Source organism: Mauremys reevesii, linkage group 13 (genome assembly GCF_016161935.1).
Source record: "Mauremys reevesii isolate NIE-2019 linkage group 13, ASM1616193v1, whole genome shotgun sequence".
In the NCBI taxonomy this organism is placed as follows: Eukaryota; Metazoa; Chordata; order Testudines; family Geoemydidae; genus Mauremys; species Mauremys reevesii.
In genome coordinates, this window is record NC_052635.1 from 47,150,938 (window position 1) to 47,165,308 (window position 14,371).

Genomic DNA, 14,371 nt, shown 5'->3' on the forward strand with positions numbered 1-14,371 from the left:
CTGCCTGGGAACTGGCCCCCTGCCAGCCTGCTGGAGGGATCCATTCCAGCCCACGCAGTCCTGCCGCTGAAGCAGTCAGGCCTGAGGGATCAGCTGGGAGGGGGAGCGTGGGGGCTTGAGCAGCGGGATTTCTGGGTGCCCCCTCGGAGGCCACGCGCTGGCAGGAGGCGGGGGGGGGCCTGTAGGGTGGTACGTTCTCCCACAATCCCACGTCTGTGCAGCTGAGTTGTTCTAGAATAAGAGTCTCTGCTGGCCTGGCCGGCGTGTGTGCGCTGGCCCCGTGCCCAGAACCCAGCACAAGCTGCACTTCGGGGACGCCTGTTGCCTCCATTTCCCAGCTGGCTGCAGCCCGCCCTGCTTTGTCCTGCAGTAAGTACGCACGACCCTGCCTGCTCCGGTGCCAGCGGGGCCAACCGAGGCAGCCGGAGGCCCAGCGACCTGGCACTGCCCTCTCGCGTCAGGCCGGGGGCTGCAGGATCCACAGCCTTTCGGGCCCTGGGCTGAGCCGCGAACGGAGGGGTTTGGGGTAGGGACATTGAGCGGCTGCACTTTGGCGAGCAGGCCGGCTCCTGGCCCCACGGCTGAGCCCTCTGCAGAGGGCAACGGGCAGCTTGCACCCCCGCTGCCTCGGGTGGAAAGCGCCTGCAAACCTACCTGGCCCCCCCATGCGCCCCCGGGGCTGATTCTGGGGGGGGAGACAGGGGCTGGCCCCTAAGGCAGGAGAGGGGCCGTATCTGTTACTCCACAGGACTGAAGGGGCTTCCCAGGCTCCCCCTACACTCCAGGCATTTCGGGGCGGGGGGAGTCCTTCGGCTCTGACATCAGCATCTTGTGCACTTGGGTGACCCCCAGGGTGGGAGCAGCCCCGGGCCCCACTGTCCCCGATGCTGGCCAAGGGCTGGGGGCTTTTGTCCCGTCCCTGCGGACCCGTCCCTGTACCTTTGCCCGTGTGGGTTAGCTGTGTCCTGCTGCTAGAGGTCAGCCAGGACGGGGCCCTGCCAAGTCCCAGTCGCCTTATTTAGCGCGTGGCAGCAGAGTCAGCTGCGACGCCCCGAGCTGAAGGGCACGGAGCCCTCCCCGTGGCTGGGCACAGAGCGCCGAGTGCCCAATCCTGCAGCATGGGGGCCACGGGCCTGGCATCGTGGGGGTGAGCTGCCATGGCAGGTAGGGCTGCCACCTCTGAAGTACAAAAAACCCAGGACATCCGGGATCGTCCTGTGCCCATACAACCGGCCAGCTGGCAGGGTGCAGAGCCGGCTGGCAGACTGCCTGGCACAGGGACGAGCCTGGGAAAACCTGGCCAGGTGGCACCCCTCACAGCAGCTGAGCCTGCAGCAGGCAAGCCTGCTCTCCTGCCCGCCCCCCTCCCCGGGGCGCGAGGACACGGGCTGCGCTCCTGGGCCCTGGGAGCTGGAGCAGAGGCTGGCGCTAGTGGGGAAGAAAGCTGGAGGCAGAGCAGCCTGGAATCACAGGAAAATGTGATTGTCAGGCACGGGCTGGAGCAGCTTGCAATGAAGGCAACGAGTGCTCTGCACACCCGGCCCTTCCACCCAGCCTGGAAATGCACTCGCTGGCTGGGTCTGGGACAAGCTGCGCTGGCACTGCAGGGACCAGGAGCAGGGATGCTCTGGCAGCCTTCAGCCAAGCCTCTACGGGCCCTTCCCAAATGCCAACGCTCCCAACACCCCATTCAGGCCTTGCAGTTGGGGAAACTGAGGCACAGAGCGGGGGGGGGGGGGCGTGCCTGGCACAACGTCACCCAAGGAGTCAGCGGCAGAGCCAGGAACAGAACCCAGGTGCCCAGCGCAGTCCTGTGCTAACTCCCAGGGCTGCTGCTCGTGCCCTTGCCCCCTGGAAGTGGGTTCGGGATACAGTCCTGCCTCTTTCCAGAGCAGTTACCTGAGACAGGCTCCTGCCCCGTTCGCTCTGGAGCATTCTGTGCTGGGGAGGGCCGGGCAGCACCAGGGACGATCCCTCCCGGCCCTGCCACCAAGGGGCACCAAGAGATTTGAGGCCAGCTGGGCTCTGCAGCCCAAAGCCTTTCACCGTGAGCCTGAAGCTGCCATTGGGGAGGGGACGTGGTGCCGGGGGACACTGGTCAGCCAGGCTCCCACCCGGCTGCCAATCAGATGGCACCTTCCCTACATCTGGCTTGCTAGGGACACTCCCCTTGCTGCTAAAGGCTGCGCCGGCAGGATGATGGTGAGGAGATCGAGGATTCAAGCAAGACTGGGATTCTCCTGGGTGAGGGGGCAGCCGGTGCGGGTCCTTGGGGTGCAGCTGGGTTGCGCTCTCCCCCCTTGGACGGCACAGCACAGCCCCTCACGTGACAGCAGTGCCAATGCTTTGATCCCCCAGATGCTCTCGCTGCCGGCCCTGCGCGTGGGCACCCTGGCCAGGAGAGGAGTCCTGGGCGCTGCCAGCATCAGAGCAGCACATGGCCATAGCGGACATGGTAAGAGCCCTCCCCTCGCCCAATGCCCCTGCAAGCCAGCCCTGGAGGTTACTGGCTCCCCTCCTGCCGTTCTCTTGGAGGCCCCCACTGGCTCTGGTTTCCAGGTCAGGCAGCGGAGGGAGACTGGTACAGGAGCTGTGGCTCCGGAGGGCTGCGTAAGCAGCATTGCATGCGTCTGGGGAACAGCGGAGCTCCACACCACAGGCCGCCCTGCTCTGCAGCCTGCCTCCAGCCGGGGCTGCTGGCCCGTCGGAGGCAAAAACGCCTGGCCTCAGGCCTACCCTGCCCTTGAACCCCTGCGGCTGGCTCAGGTGCTCGGCCTGCAGGACTGTGACATTGCAGAGCTCAGGCGGGAGGGGACTCGCAGACCCAACGGTGCCTGCACAGCCGGAGCCCGAACATCTACACTGCACTTGTAGGGTCCTGCAGCCCAAGCCCTGTAAACCTGTCAGCTGACCCAGGCCACCGCAGGTGTGTTGTTCAGTGTAGACCCAGTTATTCCCAATACTACCCTGAGTGGCCAACCCTACACTCTGGAGAACAGGGAGTGGATTCCTTCCTGACCCCTGCCTGCAAACTGCTTCCGCCCTGCAGCATGGAACTCGGTGCCTCTAACCTAGCACTTACCCAGCATCGGTCTTTTCTAGAGCTCCGCGCAAGCACTACGTGGGTGAACGGTAGCCTGAATCACTGAACATTTTGCTCATAAAATGATGCAATTCTCTCTCCAGTCCTGCTCCGGTCTGAGGCTGATCTCCCCCAGGGCTCAGCCCCCCAGACCTGGCTGAATTCCTGGCCCTATTGAAGGCAATGGGGGTTTTGCAACTGACGTCAATGGGGCCAGACTTTCAGCCCAGTGGCTGGAGCTCTTCGCTGAATTCTCCCACGGCAGCTATTTGCTTGCTCCAAAGTGCTGATATTGCAGCTACTTGTGAGTCTTTCTCCCGTAGGGATGGGGCTACTTGCTGACTTCCGGGCTCTCACAGCGTCCTGGCTCCGCTGAGCCCCTGTGGGCCCTCGCGAATAGAACAGACTCGGGGGTGGAGTGCTGGGGAAGGCCCCCACTGGTACCCGGCAAAGACGGGAAGCTGGGCCTGGGCCCTTCTCTGGGATGTATAAAGGGGCCCTGAGAAGGCAGTGGGCTTTACTCCTCCTCTTCTCCTCTCTGCACCTTTTGACATTAGAAATTAGGGTCCGATGTGGAGAAATGAGGCCACCCCAAGCATGAAAGTTGAGCAACGCTGCAGGGTTGGGATTTTTAGTCAGACCGCAGCAAAGGAAAAGCACACATTTAACTTCAGTGAGTAACTCACACTTGGGAGAAAGGAAGTCTTTGTTAAAGATTCAATTAAGTTGTGAGCACTCGCCCGACACGTCCTTTAACACTAGCCGCAAACTCAGGGAAAATCAGAGGTCATCTACTCTAAGCCCCTGCACTGAGGCAGGACTAATATTAGCTAGATCATCCCTGACAGGTATTTGTCCAACCTGCTCTTAAAAACCTCCAGTGATGGAGATTCCACAACCACTGGGGGTAATTTGTGCCAGTGCTTAACCACCCTGGCAGTTAGGAAGTTTTTCATGATGTCTAACCTAGGTCTCTCCTGCTGCAATTCAAGCCCTTTACTTCTTGTCCTGTCCTCAGTGGTTAAGGAGAACAATTTATCACCCTCCTCCTTGTAACAACCTTTTATGTACTTGAAACTCGCTGTTATGTGCTCCTTCGATCTTCTCTCTCTGGACTAAGCAAACCCAATTTTTTCAATCTTCCTTCTTCTGCCATGTTTTCCTTTAATTGTTTTTGTTGTTCTTTCCCCAATTTGTCCACATCTTTCCCGAAGTGCGGTGCCCAGAATTGGACACAATTCTCCAGTTGAGTCCTTATCAGTGCTGAGTAGAGCGGAAGAATTACTTCTTGTGTCTTGCTTATGACACACGTGCTAACACATCCCAGAATGGGTTTTGCAACAGTATCACCTTGGTAACTCATATTTCGCTTGTGATCCACCATGCCCCCCAGATCCCTTTCCGCAGTGCTCCTTCCTAGGCAGTCATTGCCCATTTTGTATGTGTGCAATTGCTTATTCCTCAAGCGTCGTACGTTGTATTTGTCCTTATTGCATCCGACGAAGTGGGTATTCACCCACGAAAGCTCATGCTGCAAAACGTCTGTTAGTCTATAAGGTGCCACAGGATTCTTTGTTGCTTTGTCCTTATTGAATTTCATCCTATTTATTTCTGACCATGTCTCCAGTTTGTCTAGATCACTGTGAATTCTAATCCTGTTCTACAAATTGCTTCCAACCCCTCCCAGTTTGGTATCATCCACACACTTTAGAATTATTCTCTCTATGCCATTATCCAAATCATTCATGAAGATATTGAACAGAACCTGACCCAGGACAGATCCCTGGGGGACCCCACTCGATAGGTCCTTCCAGCTTGAATGCAAACCCCTTTTAACTATTCTCCAAGTACAATTTTCCAACCAGTTGTGCACCCACCTTAGAGCAGGTTCATCTGGGATGAATTTCTCTAGTTAGTTTATGAGCCGGTCATGTGAGACAGTATCAAAAGCCTTACTAAAGTCAAACTATATCACATCTGCGGCTTGCCTCCTATTCACAAGGACTGTTACCTGGCAGAAGGCTATTAGGTTGATTTGTTCGTGACAAAAACATATTGACTGTCACCTTATTTTCTTCTAGGTGCTTACAAATTGATTGATTGATTGATTGCTCCATTATCTTTCTGGCACTGAAGTTAAACTGACTGGTCTATAATTCCCTGTGTTGTCCTGGTTCCTCTTTTTATGCCATTTTCCAGTCCTCTGGGTGCTCTCCCGTCCTCCACAAGTTCTCAGCGATAACTGCTAATGGCTCAGAGATCTCTTCAGCCAATTCCTTGAGTATTCTAGGAAGCATTTCATCAGGTCCTGCTGACTTGGAGACACCTAACCTGTCTAAGTAATTCTTAGCTTGTTCTTGTATTTTAGCTTCAGATCCCACCCTACTTACCCTGACGTTTGCTAGGTTAGTCGTCCGATCGCTGCCAACTTGTATGGTGAAAACAAACAAAAAAGGCATTTAATGCTTCGGCCATTGCTGAGGGTTGTTATTGTCTCCTCCCCCCCCCCATCCTTGGGTACTCCTGAAATCAGCAGCGTAAAAAAAAAAGAGAGAGAAAGTTAAACTCTTTGTAGCCTCCCCCTCCCCTGCTCTCCAGCAGCTTTAAAGCGCTGTTCCCAGTTTATCCACAAGATGGCACCAGTGCCCGTTTCCCACAAACTGCTGCTTGTTTTCCCCTGTTAACCCCTTAGGTCCTGCCCCTGTTAACTAGTTGCTGCGTGGACCTTGCTCAGCTGGAGCATGAGAATAAGACTTGTCAGGGTCCCCGTCCAGCCCTGAGGTGACACTGGGCAGCCCCTGTGCAGCTGGACGCTCCCGGCTGGCCGGCCCTCCTCCGGCACTGAGGGATGGGGGGCAGCGGTAGGGATGTGCTGGGGCTTTGCTGAGGCCGGTCTCTGCCCTCCCGCTCTGCAGTGGCGACTCAAGAGGACATGTCGGTGCCCCAGTACTACGACAAGCGCAGCTCCCCGCTCCCCGACGTCCCCTACCACAAGGAGCTGGGCGCGGAGCAGAAGGCCCTGAAGGAGAAGGAGAAGGGATCGTGGAAGCAGCTAAGCAACGAGGAGAAAGTGGCCCGTAAGCAGGAGGGGGCGGACGCCCCGTTGCTGGGGTGGGAACAGGAGAGGGGGGAGGTCATGGTACCAGAGGGGGGGTCTGGTCAGTTACCTCCCCCCCATCCTCTCTGCGCAGCGTCCAGCTCCTGCTTGGGGGCTGGAGGCTGCTTGGCGACTGAGCAGGCCTGTGTCTGGGACCCAGCGGGTGGAGGGACGGGCCTTGCTGATGGACCCAGGGAACCGGGCGGGCCAGGGCCTTGGAAGCCAGCGACGGACCTGGATCAGGTAGGGGCATCCTACAGGCCCCAGGCCCCATTCTGGCTGAGGGACGGAGGTGCTGGGCTATTCAGAGATGTTCCAACCAGCTAAACCCCACAGAGAAACCATCACCACCCCTCTGCTGGCCATGGCATTAGAGATCTCCCCAGCCCGGCATTCCTGTAGCTCTGCTTCATTTAAAGGAAGAGAACTCTGCACCCTCCATTGTCTTTGAGCGTGCGATTGCTGAGAAACAGCCCTGGGCTCCCTCGTGGTCCGTACCTGGAGCCCTGGGCTTCTGGCGTTGGCCGAGATCAGCACTGGCATATGCAGAGTTGGATCCCCCCACCCCACCCCCCTGCGATATCCCTCGCTCCGAGCCCCATCCTGCAAGCTTCAGCCTCCCCAACCCTGCTGGCTTCAGCTGGAGCAGAGCACGCCCCGCATCTGGCAGGGTCAGGCTCAAGTCATCTTGGCTCCCACAGGTGCCAGGCCTCCAGGCGGTGATGAAACCCCAGTGCCAGTGGAAATTTTAGCCCAGGTGTTTAAGTTGCTGAGGCCCAAAAGCCTCTGAAAAGTCAGAGCCAGGGAGCAGCTCCCTCCCCTTCTGCTGCCAACCCCCCTGTAACTTGCATTCTCCGCTCCACCATTAGTTGACATACCAGGTAAACCAGCTGGTGTAATGCCTTAAATACGCTGCTCCCCCAGCTGGAGTGTCTGCCAGGGAGGATGCTGTGTCACCCCAGAATTCTCCATCACAAGAGGAGCCAGCCAAAGGCAGCCGGTCTCGATAGTGCTTTGTCCTGAGCAGGCAGCAGCCGAACAGTTAAATCTGTTCCAGGTCAATGCATCTAATCACTGGGGAGTGAGCAAATATTGCACCAGCCTGCATCTGAGCTAACCCAGGGAAGCTCTGTGCACATGACAACCTGCTGGCAACAACTATTACACTGGCCTTTTACGCTGGGACAAAACTTACACTCAGGAGCATGGAAACACTAAACCCCAGCTCCACTGCATGAAATACGCAGGCTGCCCCTGAATCCTCGGCTACACAGGAACCAGCACGTGGCTGAAGGGCTGCAAGTGGGGTCAAGAATCCACCACATAGATCAATGCACGTAGCCACAAAGGGCTGAGTAACAGCGGTAACCACGAACTGGACTCTGTCCTCGTCCTGTTTACAGCTGAGCAAAGCAACTTCCAGGGTCTTCCCTCCTCTAGGCCATTTCCCTTCACCATGGAGAACTTAACCCTGGCCTTGGTGCTCTCAAGCGTATCAGTGCCTGAAATGCCCTGGGAAGCATCATCACCACTGCAAAGCAGCCGCCGTGAGGTGAAATGACTTACCTAATGTCCGATAGTCTGTAGGTGGCAGAGCCCAGATCTTCTGCTCCCAGACCACGACCCAACCACTCCAGCCCCCTCTTGCCAGCATGGTTCTGCCACCGTTTCCCCGGTCCAGGTGCAGATGGGTTTGTCTCTCTCTCTAACACCATCATAGACTCTCCAGGGTGCGTCTCCAGTAGAAAAACTAGTCCCGTTTTCAGCACTGGGCCAGTTTCATCTTTGCTGCCCTCCGCAGTAGCACTAGTGTCACCACCATGGTGCTTAGCCCTGCTCAGAACAGTGCGAGATGAAGAGACCCCGAGCCCTGGCTCCACCGTTGGAGCTGCACCAGTGCTGACAGGACAAGAGAGCTCCCCAAAACGGGTTGCTGTGCATGGGGCTTCATGCTTACCGTGTTGGAAGCAGGCGCTGCCCCACTGTTAGACCAACACGGCCGGCCGGCCTTGGAAAGCAGACATCTCTGCATTTGCCAAGCAACAGGAGCCGTTATCCTGGGACAGTATCCCAGTCCCTGCGATTTCAGTGCTCTTCCCATCTGGATTCATGGTCTAAAAGCTTGGACCGTGTCTCTAACCCGCCTGTTAACTGCTGTCCAAGTCCTGCCAGAGCAGGCCTGACAAACCAGACAGCTCCCAGGAGGAAAAGTGGGATGGGCCGTGCAAGGGATGGGGGCTTGGCCACAGGAATAGCCTGTGGAAGCAGCAGATGGGATGAGGGGGGCAGACAGAGGGGGGCTCTGAGGTTAGCAGCTACCACAAAGCCTTTGCCAGAACTGTCTGTAGCTCCCTTTACAGACAGGCACCCTCTAGGCTGCAATCTCGGTGCTAACGGTCTCTCCAGCAGCCCCCGGGGTCGGGGAGCGGACTGGCTGTCAGAGTGGGCTGGGGTTCTCTGGGCTGCCTTAGCCTCGCACCTGTCTCTCTAGTCTATCGCCTGAAGTTCAACCAGACCTTCGCAGAGATGAACAGGCCATCCAGCGAATGGAAGACGGTGCTAGGAGGCATCTTCGTATTCTTTGGCTTCACTGGATTATACGTGTGGTGGCAGCGAGTCTATGGTAAGGGGGGATGGACCGTAGGCTTGTAGGACAACACGTGGGAAGGCAAACGGGACACAGCTGGGGAGCTGTAATGACAATCTGCTGCCTCTGTAGAGGCTCCCCCTTCAAATCTCCCCCCCAATCATTGTTCTAGGGGTGTCCCCATGTTCCCCTGCCCAGAACTTCCTGCCCCAGCCTGAGCTGGGGTTTGTGACACATCATTCGAAACCTGGCTCTGCTGCCACCCAGGCCTGGAGCTGCAGGGTGGCCATGTGCTCTGGCCTGGGGCAAGAACTAGCAGTGCATGGAAGTGGCCGGGGAGCGAGGCCCTGGCTTCTGGCACCGGGCACAGAGGAGCTGGCGAAGCAGAGCTCGGAGCTGTACACTTCCACTCGAGGGCATGCCCAGATGGCTCGGTCTGCTCTTAACCCTGCCCACCCAGGCCCTCTACAGAGCTGACACCTAGATCCTACTGGGGCATTGGGCCTCAGATCCCCTGAAAACCCCCTCTGGGCCCTGCTGGCCTCACCCCCGGTGCACACAGGCTGCAAGAGCCCGCAGGTTTCCTAAGCCCCTTCTTTAAAACAGCACCAGGGACAAAAACAGCTGCAATATTCCCCCCAACCCCTCCTGGGGAAGCAGCCTCCAGCGTAAGCCACCCTTTCCCCAGCAGAGGGCGCCGGAGCCGGCACATCCTAGGACAGGCCTCGGCCGGCCCGCTGCCCTGGGACCACGCGGGCGTGAACAAGCCTGAGCCCAGCCAGCTTGTGCCCCTTGCTGGGGGGCCGGGCAGGCCTGGTGCCCACGTAATGCCACTGAGCCAGCCACGTTCCCGGCCCAGCCTGGCCGGGGAGGAGCCGCCCATGTCCAGGGCTGATCCCATGCCCCGGCGGGAGGGGAGATGGGGAATAACGGGGGTGGAGAACCAGGCAGGCGGGTGCTCTGAGCTCTCCCCTCGCCGTGTCCCCAGTGCTCCCCCCGAAGCCGCACACCCTGACGGACGAGTGGAAGGCTCAGCAGGTCAAGAGGATGCTGGACATGCGCACGAACCCCATCCAGGGCTTCTCCGCCAAGTGGGATTACGACAAGAGCGAGTGGAAGAAGTAGAGGGGACGCCCCCCGCCTGCCCACTGCCATTCCCGAGCAGCAAGGGGCCAGCGCTCTGGGGAGAGCAGCTGAAGCAAGGCCACTCTTGCCCGGCTCCCCTACCCCCACCCTTCGCTGGGCTGCCAGCCCGAGCCCCCCACCTGACCCCTCCTGCCTTGTCCGCAGCTCTCCCTCTCCTGCGCCAGCTCAGCTGTGCAGCTTGGTCCTGGGCAGTGAGCTGGCTCGTCTCCGCCCTTCCCCTCCCTGGCCCACCGGGGGATGCGGCCCGTGGCTCGGCCTGTCTCTGGTGAATGAGCATTTGGCACTGTCCGTTCCCTGCTCACATGGAATAAAACACTACAGTAAATCCGCAGCGTGCAGCTTCTGTCTTGTACCTGACAAAGGGGAGGGGAGGAGAGACCCACTGGTTCTCAGCCGCTGGGTTCCTGGTAACTTCCCCCTCAGAGCCTCCCCCTGCGCAATCCACTCCTGTCCCCCAGGGTACAGCGAGGAACCTTCGCCCTTAAAGCCTCACCTGGCCAGGCCTACTGTCCTCTCCAGTCACCCGGTTCTTCTCCCTTCCCTGCTCCAGTTCTTACCTGCTGGGAGGCAGAGATCTAGGCCTGTGTCTGTCTATGGAGAGGAGCCAGCCAGGGTGGCACCCCAGCCCCGGGCACTGCAGGACCCCAGGGGCTAGTGTGCTCATGGGAGCATTTTAATGGAGTTCTGGGAGCACAGGCAGCTCCATTCCTTCTCCATCCACCCAGCCTGTGCAGTGGCATTGGGCTCAGGTCTCACCCCTGCAGGCTGCTCCAGGTGAATCTCTGCAAGTGTAGTTCATTCACTTAGCGCTTCACGGGACACATCTTCAGAGCACCCGGCCAGCAATCCTTGCGGCTCTGGAGCAGGGCGAAGGGTACTGAGCTTCTGCCTCAAGCACCCTCTGTGCCCAGGGGGAATAAGCGACTCATCTGAGGCAACGAAGGGCCAGAGCGGCTATTGGAACCCAGGCAGCTGTAGCTCGTAGTGCTGGGCTCTGGCAAACCACCTATTTCACAGAGGGAGGTAGGGCCATGTGGGCACCGCTAACCCCTACATCAGCCTGGCCCTGCGGGGCTTGGATAGGCACATTCTCCACTCGGACACACTGCTGGTGCATGCTGGCTCCTCCTCTCAGTGCAGGCAGAGCAGAGAGGACACAGGTGTTTCCACACAACACCGTCTCCACCTGCCACCAGCGGGGCTGGAGTGGCTAAAAGCAGCCAGTGCCCTGTCTACACTAGCATTGCACCAGTGGGTGAATTGAAGACAGGGAGAGAGGAGGGAGCAGCAGTAGCCACATTTTGCAGGTGCGCCTCTCAGTAGGGACAGGGCCCTTCTCAGCAAAAATCACAGAACTACACAGCTCCAACAACAGAGTTTATTAATAGGATTGAGCCTCCACCTGCAAATCAAAGCATTTCAAAATGCCTGCCACAAGCTGTGTCGGGAGTGACTTTCGCACGCAAAGGACTGGGGGGCCTAACCCCACACTGCCCGGCCAGCACCGTGAGAGGCTGAGTCAGGAGCTGAGAGTGCAAGGTGGGTTCTTAGTGTCTGTGGGGACCTGCTCTCTCGCCCCGGTTCTCCTTTGGGGGGGTGGGGGCCTGGGGCCCGCCCCATGCAGAGTGCATAGCAGATGCCCTGCAGGGTGATGGGGGAGCACTGTCAACACACATAAATACAGACATACAGTTAACAAAAATAGTATTAGAATATTCACAAATGAATAAAAACTACTCTCAGGTATTTACAGCAGAGCACAGAAAATATGTACAAGGAGCAGACACCTGCTAGGCCTGTCGGGCGCTGACGCTGGACTCCCAGGAAACAGGGGATGTTTCAAAGCCAGCGTCACGTTAATGCTTCAGGGGGATGAAACACCCGTCAGGCACTAGCAGGGTCCAGCTCCTCCTCAGCAGCTTGCAGGAGAGAACAGGAGGTGCGGGGCTACAAGCGGCACAGAGGACAGCCCCTCCCCAGCCCCACACCCCCCATGTGGAGGGAGGGGAGGGCATGTCCCTGTGCTAGGAGCAGGAGATGCCACGCCCCGCGAGGAGGTGAATGCACACTGGAGATGGAACGGCGGCAGGCCCAGTATTAAACCAAATGCTGCTGTTACTCAGGCAATCCTGAAAAGCACAGCAGGTATCTGAGCGAGCGGGGAGCACTCCAGGGGAGTACCTGCCACGCCACCCTGGAGCTAGCAGGGGGCCATCAGGGCTCTGAACACTGCCCTGCTCACTGCTAGAGCGTGGGGCCAGACCTGGAACTCAGCTAAGTGGAACTATCAGGAAGGTGGGCAGGGGCCTTCCTCCATCTCCAGCCCCTTCTCTCCCTTGCCAGCTGGGCTGCTTCTGGCCGGGCTCTGTTCCAGTGTCCAGCTCCTCCATCCCCTCGGAGAGATCAGCCTCCTACTTTGCCCCTGGCCCAGGGACAATGATGCTACAGCTCCCTGATCCTGCTGGTTCCCTACGGGGCAGCACTCACCTCCGCCGCAGTCTCGCTTTATTCCTCCCACCCTGCCCTCCCGCACAGCAATGAGGAAAGAGACAGACTCTGCTGCTACCCCAGAAAGTGTGCGTAGGAGGGGGGCGGGGCAGGCAGTCCCACCACTGCTGGGGCAACCCCACCACTGCTGGGGCAACCCCACCTGAACTCTTCCCAGGCCCTGGGCAGAGCAGTGTTTACTTCTGCCCTTGCTGCAAGCTCCTCGGGCAGCAGCCACCGCGGGCTCTCCAGAGAGCGACGCTAGCAGAGGCAGGGAGCAATTAGAAGCCAAATGTAAACACCTGCCATGGCACTGCTGCTGACACAGTGTTTTTCTCTGTCCGTGAGTCCCCCACCTGGCACTAGCTAGGGGACTCCAAGCAGAAGAGCAAACCCAGACATGCCTGGTCCCCAGAGAGTGGGAAAGCACTTTGCAGCCCCAGGCCCATGCTCGGAGCAGCCGAGCCGAGGAACGCGGGGTACCTGCTTGGAGTGCTGGGGTGCGGGATCGGGTGCTTGCAGCATGTAGGGAAAAAGTGGCAGCCTAGGGCAAAAGGGAAGGAGGCGGCACAGTGTAAGTCACTGCAGAAATCTACATTCATAGGGAGAGAACAGCACGAGGATCCCACTGTGCCCATGCCTGGGAGCACAGAGTTGGGCCTGATACCCGTCCTAGCAGAGTGCCCTGGGCTGGGCACAGCCAGCGTAGAGAAGGGGCCTTGGCCTCTGGAGCTAGACACAATGGGAGAGCAGATTTGGGCACATGCAGCAGTGCACGGCTCTGGGAGGAGTCTCCTGCAGCACAGGGGAAGGATTAGGACCTTCAGGGCTGGGGAGACACCTACTGTAAACTCTATCCCTTAACTAGAAGAAATGGTTTGAGGTCTGCTAAGGGCAGACCCGGGGCCCTGGCTGCACCTAACCCCTTCCCACCAGCTCCAGGTGCCACACACAGCAGCCAGGCAATCGCAGCACCAGCTGACCTCACAGACCGACCACCCAGGAGGGGAAGCTGCACTGATGGTTAACAGCATTTCTTCCCGGTTCAGTCTGCCAGAGGCACACTTCTCCTTTCTCCCCACCTCCCTGCCACGCCCACGGCCAGATGAGCCGGGCATTGCCTGGAACACCCCTCCAAGCACTGGGGGCTCTTGCTAGATATGCACAAAGTCTGCAACGACAGTGGGGCTGTGTGGAGGGGGTGGGGTTTGCCCCTGGAGCCTTACCCTAAACATCCCCCCTTCCCCAACGTGCATCTCCCCATGCCACCTGGGGGAGCACTTTTCCACAACAATCCCTGCTGTTTGGTGACCTAGGGCACGGGCTGGGGGCCTCAGCAGCCTACGGGGAGCAGCCTGCGGAACAGCTGCCTTGGTCTCAGGGGCTTTTAAAACCAACAGTAAGTGAAGATTAGGATAAAAGGGAGCTGGCGGCACGCAGGCCAGAAGAGTTCTGTGGGGCAGGAGTCACTGCCCTGCAAGACGGGCTGCGGGCGGGGCGCTGCCCCTTGGAATGATCACCTTGCTCTGGAGTATAGTGTGACCACAGGCCCAGGGCCATCCTGGGCGCTGGGGAGGAGTCAGTGTCCGGTTACTTGCGGCTCAGCAGAGAGCCCAGCAGGAGCACTCCTGCCAGAGTCGCCCCAGTCAGAAGCCACCTGTTGAACTGCTCCTGGCCTTTCCTGCTCTTGGCAGCAGCGTCATTCCCATAGAGATCCACAAACCGCTCCTGCAGGGGGGAGAGAGAGAGAGAGAAAAGGGTTAGGGAGCTGCAGAAGCCGGGGTGTGGTGGGGCAGGGCAGAGCTCACATTTAAACACCAGACAATGACCAAACACAGGCTCCATCTTGTGAGCAGGAGACGAGGGGATTCCTGAACTGCTGCTCCCCCAGGCACTCACCTGGGTCGGAGGCACAAGCCCTGTTCTCGAGTCAGGCAGCCTGGCCTAGTCTGCACCAGCAAAGCTTTGCTGC

At 58.7% G+C, this 14,371-nt stretch overlaps 2 protein-coding genes across 8 annotated transcripts in view; one reads left to right on the top strand and one right to left on the bottom strand.

Annotated features, from left to right (window-relative positions):
* Window positions 1–176: 176 nt before the first annotated feature.
* Window positions 177–10,237, top strand: LOC120380636. Of its 3 annotated transcripts, none has more exons than XM_039498548.1 (5): window positions 177–369; window positions 2,359–2,455; window positions 5,998–6,159; window positions 8,671–8,802; window positions 9,755–10,237. In XM_039498548.1, exons 2-5 carry the CDS (start codon window positions 2,359–2,361, stop codon window positions 9,889–9,891), a joined length of 528 nt encoding a protein of 175 aa, XP_039354482.1. In that variant the 5' UTR covers window positions 177–369; the 3' UTR covers window positions 9,892–10,237. The 3 variants fall into 3 exon arrangements, with proteins under 3 accessions (XP_039354482.1, XP_039354483.1, XP_039354485.1); XM_039498549.1 differs by lacking the exon at window positions 177–369 and adding an exon at window positions 376–526; XM_039498551.1 differs by lacking the exon at window positions 177–369 and adding an exon at window positions 984–1,164.
* Window positions 10,238–11,276: 1,039 nt separating this feature from the next.
* BCL2L1 (BCL2 like 1) overlaps window positions 11,277–14,371 on the bottom strand; it is a 31,341-nt gene continuing 28,246 nt past the window's right edge. For all 5 annotated transcript variants that reach the window (XM_039498543.1, XM_039498545.1, XM_039498544.1 and 2 more), the window contains one exon: window positions 11,277–14,127. In XM_039498543.1, the coding sequence (XP_039354477.1) occupies window positions 13,990–14,127 (138 nt within the window). In that variant the 3' untranslated portion in view covers window positions 11,277–13,989. The remainder of the gene's footprint in view (window positions 14,128–14,371) is intronic.